At 33.6% G+C, this 8,880-nt stretch overlaps 1 protein-coding gene across 1 annotated transcript; it reads right to left on the reverse strand.

Moving 5' to 3' along the window:
• Positions 1-8,612: 8,612 nt before the first annotated feature.
• Smp_033440 (putative cation transporting ATPase) lies at positions 8,613-8,669 on the reverse strand (the record flags this gene model as incomplete). Its single annotated transcript, XM_018798644.1, has 1 exon — positions 8,613-8,669. The coding sequence occupies one exon, from the start codon at positions 8,667-8,669 to the stop codon at positions 8,613-8,615; it is 57 nt and encodes an 18-aa protein (XP_018653565.1).
• Between the last annotated feature and the right edge of the window lie 211 nt (positions 8,670-8,880).

Below are 8,880 nucleotides of genomic sequence, written 5' to 3' on the forward strand. Positions count from 1 at the left end.
AATCACATATTATCTGAGTGACAACAATTACATTCAATCATTATAATCAGTTGTGATAAATAAAAAGGAAATGAGTTCAGGTTTTTATTTATTAATGATCAGCTGTCTTGGCACAGCTAATTGAATTCAATCCCTCTTATTAATATTGTTTGGATTAGCCCATATGTATAGGGCTTCGGCTGCTTGTCTGTCTTTGTTGATTGGATGACCTATTCAGTGTACAATGAAACGAAGAACCATGTACCTATTTATATTCGATAATTTTGATGTTTGATTATAATTCCTTGAATAAGCTTGGATCAGATTACCAGGCGAAACGTTGGATTTACTTCAAATTTATTCGCTGAGATTTTACAAATATATTATTTCTGTTTAATGCCAGGTACTTTATGACAAGTTTGAAGTAACTAGTGAAAAACTATACTTTATGTACGAATCAGTCAGATTTCAGATGGTATATCATGGATTATGGCGTGAAATTCATCTAATCATTTGGTTAATCAGCATTCTAGCACTATAACTAATGTCATTTCATGATATGAACCATAATTTTAGTTATTAACTTCAACTCCCAATTTTTATTCCTCACACTAGATAATAACCCCAGTGAGTGATCAAAGTATCTCTAGGACACATTAGTATCCCTTCAAAGATCGCTTATAAATTATAATCCCGTTGTACAAAGATATTTTGAATAAATGTAAGCTATGAGACTTGAATATTGTTTCACCAAAGTTTTACTACTTATAAGTGACTAGATAAAGTAGTAAAGTATACTAAAAAGTAGGTGTATTTTGTGGAATTTATATGTATGAAAACAAATGCAGATGTAAATTTTACGATTATGCGGTATGAAAGTTATCAGACAAAGTATGATTACACAATTTAAGTTCATAAAATTGCTTCTGATTAGCTTTGATAACATCTGTATATGATTATGAATAAAGCTTAGTATAGGAGAAGATGGTGATGAACAGGTGATTTAGGGGAAGAATCGTACGAAATAGCCCTACTGAGAATTCGTGATAAATGGAGTTCAATGATACAAGGGGATAATTGTTCAGAATTATGAGCTAATTGAAGTCAAAAATACAACCAGTAGTCAAAATGTCAAGCATTCGACACAAGATTTGAAGGTCCTGAGTTCAGTTCTCGGTGGATTTGTGAACACCAAATATTAATGAGACTCATACTGGGAAAAAACAGTTTTCCAGTGTTTCCTATTTTTCACTAGTTTTCTAACTAATGTTATTTCGTATAGTAAACTCAAGAATTGAAGAAATAGTGTTCAGTTGATTAAATAAAACAAATGGAAAGAAATTGTTTGTTTAGAAATGAACGTCCAACTTTCGATGATGGCGTAAGCGTTTATGAGAAATAGGGAATTAAAGTGTGTTGTCAATGTACAGAATGCACAAATGCCAACTAAAACTAATTGAAATTCAGTCAAAATATCAACAATCTAAATAGCCCAAATGATTACAAATTAGGTTAAAATTCATTCCCGTTGCACATATGAGTGGCTGTCGGGGTTCAGTATCTCAGTTGATAACAAGTTGATGTTTACAATTAAATGTACAGAGTCCGAACTTCAGAGTAGACATCAACTCTGGGATGCGAATGCATTCACCCAACAAGTCCCGAATAGGACGAAGTATGTTTCCTGGATTCAAACCCAAGTAACATTCTACCTACTCTATATTTAGACATTGTGTAGTTCGTACTAATAAAGACTGATGTATTAGAAAATATAGGATGCTCATACTATTTAGGTGTGGACGGAGCGGTGGCTTAGTTGTTTGAATTTCCGGGGTTAAGTACTAATCTAGAACCCCGGTTCCCCTATTTTGGTTTTGATAACCTGTCGGTATCGTTCAGACATCATAATTAGTGTGACTCTCCTATCCAAGTAACAAGAGAATGAACGAAGGGACCTCCTATTGATGACATTGTATGTGTCCGTTATTTCCAATATTTACTAAGACATCACTGTTACAGGTTACCGATAAAAATAGTGTAGTGAATGTGTAGTTCTGTTACAAACACTGTTCTGTATACATCACTGCATATAATGAAAAAGTCGTTAATTATGAATACAAAAAGAATAGGATATTTGGTATGTGATTAACAATGAAATCCAGGACGGACGTTTTATCCGATTAGGGATTCATCAGATAACTTGAACTTGCATTCCAGGTTTGATGATCATACTAATGCTTGAAACCAGTACCTATTATTTCAAACATCCCAGTACTGTTCGCTGATATATTGAACCCAATCGGTCATTAAACTGTTCAACGGGTAGTATTGCTTCATTTGTTCTACAATACTTGTGACGAAATGGCTCTAGAGAGGAAATTCTCTGAGGATGTACATGGGATAACAGATACTGGTTAGAATTGAATCCAAAATGTTAATAACAGAATAATTCAAACCCACACTAATAATGATATAATCATCATCCCCTTTAAACAAGTTAATGGCTATCTGAATTCAGTAAGTCAGTCAATAATGCCATAGCATTTAAATCAAAAGGTATTGCATTCGAGTCTTACTGTAAACATCAGCACTGACGTATAGTTACATCTAGATGAAAAATTCAAAATAGAATGAAACGCGTAGCTTGAGTTCTACTTCTAACAACAGCTCACTTATTCTATTTAAAAAAAAAAACGTGTAGAATAATCATATATGGTAAATTAGTTTTGTTGTATACAAAAAACATGATATCACAATTATGTTCCAAAGAATTTGTACGGAAGTGAAACCTGGTTAAATATTGAACAAGCTTTCCTCATTTTAGTGAGAAATAGAGAGAGAAGAACCTAAATTTATTTATTAACACCTTTTTTTCAAAAAAAAAAAATCGAATTTCCGCCGAAAAAACTAAAAAAAACCTTATTAGTTCATCAAAAAAAATGTTTTTTATTTTATTTTAAGTGTAAATCACTTAAAAGTTTTGTATTTTTGACCTATTTATTTTTACCAGTCTCTCTGTGTGTGTGGGGGGGGATGTGCGTGTATATGTCCCCAAGCTCTGCATGGCAACACATAATCAAAAACTCTTATTTGTATCTAAGTAACTGACTTCAAAAAAATAATAAAAATTATCCCCAAAATGTCATTTACAAATTAAATTCTATAGTATGTATCCATGTGCGCTTATTGTTATTCGGTACAACATTGAAAGTATTTTTGATCTTTGATTGTTAGGTTTTTTTGTTTGTTTTTATTTAGTGTGAAAATTCAATTTACTTTATTGTTTAACATTAATATCCTGCTGATTAGTTGTGAAAACATTGACCAATTCAATATTTGGTTAACTTTTAAAAAGGTCATTTTTAAAGATGACTGTCTTCTTTTTTTTTAAACTCTTTTTCAAGATATTGTAATAGTAAAAGTTATGAAGAATCCAATCCTTCAACATGAAATACATTAGCATTCCATTAGATAATATAGTTAAGGACAATAGACCATTATACTAGAAATGAGGGAATTAGACTACTATGTACAAAAACAAAATATTTGATTGACTGGTGAAAATCAAATTGTAGGGTGAACCCAGAGTAGTAATCCCGAGTGAATGAGTTACATGACAACAAGTAATGATTTATATTATAGATTATATGGTGGATGTATCTTTATTTTTCCTCAGTAGACAATCACAGCTCAGAGTTACATTGAAAAATCATGGGTAGAGGGCTATATGGAGTAAAATTATCAGGAAAACGTCCTCAAAATTCTGTTCTGTTTTTCATCTCCAATAACTGAATTCGATTTAAGTATTTATAAAGTTATCGAACTCTTTGAACTAGTCACTCAAAATACAAAGTTTACATCGTGGCAGTGAACAATGTCATCAGTCCCTAATCCCTGTAGACTTAAACGTCTATTTCCAAAATTTAACTATTTTTACTCACTGAACTCAATAACATCAAAATGAAACGACTGCGAAATTTCTCTATGATTTCAAATAACTACTTATTTAAATTTACTAGTAATCATTACAATTTCTCGTCGGTTCGTACAAAATAAAATAATAAACTCCATAAGTTAATTAATTTTTTATTATTTGTTTGAATCTTCCCATTGTTGTTTAGAACTGCAATTGACCAGACTCTTATTAACATATGTGCATCCTGTGCGGATCGCCTCGATATTGTCTTAACTCACAAGCATTATAAGCAAAGATGGATTGTGGCTAGCAGTGGAATCCAGGACGCGCGTTTTGTCCTATTTGGGACTCGTCAGCTGGATGCACCTGCATCCCAAAGTTGATGTTCACTCCAGGACTCCAACTCAGCACCGTTCGTTTGAAACACTATCACGTTATCCACTCAGTTACTGAGTCCTGATAGCCACTAGCTTATGCAATGGGGTGAAGTGTAAATTCGTTCAGCATTGTTTGTTTGAATCTTCCCATTGTTGTTTAGGACTTCAATTGATCGGTCTCTTATTAACATATGTGCATCCTGTACACATCCAGACGAGTCCTAAATAGGACAAAATGCGCGTCCTGGATTCCACTTCTAACCAACATCTACCTTTGCTTATAATCCAAGAGGTAATTCCCAAAGTTCTAATAATAAGCTATAACCAGTTGAGTTCAACCATGTCGAGAGTAGGACACTAACAAGATTGAATGACGCTTATAAAATATAGTGAACTGATTGATTGGTTGAGGTTAGACATTAACACCATCGGATGCCGGCTCAGTGGTCTATCGGTTAAGTACTCTGGCGCGAGACTGGTAGATCCCGGGTTTGAGTCTCGCGAGTGCAGGATCGTTGATGCGCACCGCTGAGGAGTCCCATAATAGAACGAAACAGCTGTCCAGTGCTTCCAGGTTTTCCATGGTGGTCTAGCTTCAATTGACTTATGATCTTAACTATATGAAGCCATACAGGCCACATTGATAGTATGAAGTGTAAACATCCTCTAGGCGATCTGAAAGCTCTTTGTTCGATCCTAGATGATGCCGTAGTTTTATTCTTCAAAAAAGTCTTATACTACAATGAAATAACCATCCAATACATCATAGTTTTCAATGATTATCTAATTAATGTTAGTTCACAGTATAAACCGTATAACTAACTGGTTGTAAAAACTTTCAAAATCTATCTAAATCATAATTAATTACAGTGTTAGATTTATATATTCAGGAGGAGAAAATCGTTTTTTTTCTATCATTAAAAACCTACTGTAGTGTTTAAGGTAGGAAAAAAAAGAAGAAAACAATAATAGAGAAGAATTGAAGTGTGAATAATAAAAAAAGAAGAGGAAAAACACTAGAAATGAATCGTTTTGTTTATCTCTTTTCCATACATCACCCTATCTGTTTGTAGAACACATGATTACTAAGTAAATTAAGTATTAAAAAATAGGATACTAATTTTGTTTTAATTATGTATAAGTGTAGAGAGTTTACACCTGCTTTAATTACATTTGAAGTAATTGAAGTGGTTGAGTTGTGTTTTTTATTTCTCTCTAAATGAAACCGCAGTATCATTTATGTTATATGTGGAAGTAGTATTTGTCACGGAATGACCTTAGGTAGGGTATGTGTAAAAAATAGTGATCATTGGACAGTTAGTTTGTCTTACTATAGGATCTAGTACTAAACATTTACTATTGTGTTCTTGAAGTTTTGTTGTAAAGTCATGAACAGTGAGGTTTACCGATTTTAATGATGTAAAATTCGTTACCAGTGATAGTGGATGAGCGTAGCGTTATATTCCTAAATGGTTGATGAAAAACTATTACAGTCAGAAATAAATCAGTGATGTTAAAACGACACTCGTCAGAAGATCTGAAAGCTAATCCATTTAAGGGATCATGTGTGTATACTGTTTGAGAGTTCTATCTTAGGACTAAAATGCTCCTTAAGTTTAACTGTGTTTTAACAGTACCTCATCTTGGGACAATCTCTAGCGTATATGCTACCTAAAAATGTATTGAGACAGTTAGTAGATAGAAGCGTAACAACGAAGTGAGACTCGTAGGTCCTAGGTTCGAATCTCGCAAGGCGAGATCGTGGATGCACACTGCTGAGGAGTTCCACAATAGGACGAAACGGCCGTCCAGTGATTCCAGGTTTTCCTTGGTAGCCTAGCTTCAATTGACTCATGATTTCAACTATGAAAACAACGAAGTTGTCTATTAATTATGCAATAAGAACCAAGATAATAATTGTCTTAAAAATGATTCCGGAAATCCAAAATTTACTGATACTCGCCTTGTTATAAGTGCTAGTACTTTTACGTTCGATAAGGTCCAATCCTGACAATCTTATTTTAATTAAATTCATTACTTTATGTATTTAAATTTTACGATGACCTGACTAAGATGCTGGCTTAGAAATTAATTTAGTCAGAACTAAAATGCATAAATAACGAAATCATTAATGGTACTCTGTAACCAACTTCCACATATATTTATTAGTTCAAATCACGAACTGATATTAGATACACAATCAACGGAAACCTGAAAGCTTTGGACAGCTATTTTGTCCCAGTACAGGATTTCTCAAGAGTATAGACCAAAGACCTCAGGTCCGGAAATCAAACACAGCACGTTTGGTCGTACACGTAGACGCTCAACCTCTGTACCACAGAGCTGGGACCTGACAGTTCATATGTCTAGTTTCTATTGATTCGCAATATTGTTTAACCCTCGTCCATTGCCTGCGGTGGACAACTGTATCACACGTGATATGGTTCAACCCCATTGGTAACAGCTTTTCATTAGAACTCGAGAAAGTCCGCCTAGAAGTTAGTCACTAGGGTACACATCGTTATTATTATTGTGGAGTGACTTGTGGAGATTGTGAAATTTTTGTAGTCTAAGTCATAAACCATTCTCAGGTAGATCAACATATTTAATCAAATTATACAAGATATAAATCATGAATGAAAGCAAGTCTGTAAAACATCCCAACTTTGGTGTTACACAGCTCTGTTATAAGTAGGTTAGAGAGTATGAAGCTAGATAAATTTGAATGGGATTTATCCCATCAGTATCTACATTTCATTGATTACGATATCATTCTTTTGAACAAAAAGTCCCAAACTAAGATGACATTGCCGTTCAGTGCTTTCAGGTTTTTAATGATGGTCTGGCTTAGATTGACTCATGAATTCAACAGTTAAAAAGTTTTTTGTTGTACAGTTGAGATTTTGCAACAAATCATTTAGGAATTTTCTATTAACATCGATACTCTTACTACTACTCTTATACGCTTTGGTCATCTTACCCTGCTACGCAATGTGTTTAATGGCAACTTGAACCAATGCACATATACCAGGTTCTAAGTTGTCGATAAATAATTGAGACTGACTGTCTGTTAAAAGACATCAATAATATTGCTCGCATCTGCTGGGATAACCGGGTAAGTAATATTGAGGTTAGACGCAGGTATCAGGAAATAATGGTAAATCAGTTGATGAGGTGATGAATCTTCATCGACTGAGATGGTTGGCCATGTGTTAAGTACGCCTGAACACTGATTACCACGACGCGCAATGCTGACTAGTATTGGCGATGGTTGGAAGAAAGCTAGGGGCGGCCAAACTAAAACGTGGCATCAGTGCTTGAAGTCATTAACTTCTAGTCTGAGTCATGTTGGTAGATGCAGACTACTTGGTTGGGGTCAGAGTGATTATCGCAACTAATGGTTGGAGACTTTGTGTGACATGGCTCAGAATCGATCACAATGGTGCAAGTTTATACAGTCTTTGTCTTCCCTTAAACCTTGAGATTAAAATTGCTTCATATCTGTTTTCCTTCCTGTACTTTATTCTTATATACAACCTTTCATTTATATATTACCACCAATCACTTAACTACTTCTATGAATCCGGTGTTGATCTTGTTGTGCTAACGAGGTATGGCAACTTGGACCGATGCATATATGTGCCTGGTCCTACGTTGTAGCTGACTGACTGATCTACTTTAGTCTTGTTTTAAAACAGATACCTTTTGTATATTATCTTCATGAAACTACTCTAAAGCAGTATAAAAACAAATTTTTGTAACTTCGTAGAGAATTATCAGTTCAGAAATACCTACTATTTTTAAATCTGAAAGTTTACAATTTTCTGGTAACTATGCCTTAAAGTGAATACTTAGTATGAGGGAGTAATGTTTGATACACTTTTTCAATGTGAACTAATAATATGTTCTATTAGCTAGATGGTTTGATTGCGGAGTTTTTATTCTACTTTAGGATAACATCTTCAAAGACTACTTTATGTGGAATCGAAATGAATGGTGTACCACTTGTGTAGTTACCGATACAGAAACTGAAGATGTTTTCCAAACTGACAGAAAACGCAAGATCAGTAAAAGCATCTACCTGCATTGTATATCTTCAAAATCAATTATTTGGAGGGGTAGGTGGGAAATTTATTTCAGCCTAACACTACTCATCATTCCAAATATTTGTCAACACAATAACATGCTAATTCATTAGTATTGGCTATTTGAATCCTCTTATTTATGTTCAGGACTGCAATTGATCAGTCCCTTTTTGGAGCATACTTATTTTAATAAATCTATCATTCAGCATTATTAAAAAACGACTAATGAACAATAATTTTCAGTGGCCAAACTACTTATTTAGTGTATTTCAGTAGTGTTATAGATAGAAATTTACCAAATTTAGAATTCATTAAATAAGCTGTACAGAAATAAACGCTCTAAAAGTGATTCAACCTTCCATGAATCAATTTAATCTAAAAAACAATTGATTTCAATTAAATTTCGGTACTTATTTAAATACAGTCAATTATGGTTGATTGTGTAAGAGCATTGAAAAAGAACAGTAATTTAAAGATGTAAATAAAAACAAATAAACAAACAAACCAGGTAACAAACAATATT

Source organism: Schistosoma mansoni, chromosome 7, assembly GCF_000237925.1.
Source record: "Schistosoma mansoni strain Puerto Rico chromosome 7, complete genome".
Lineage (NCBI taxonomy): Eukaryota > Metazoa > Platyhelminthes > Trematoda > Strigeidida > Schistosomatidae > Schistosoma > Schistosoma mansoni.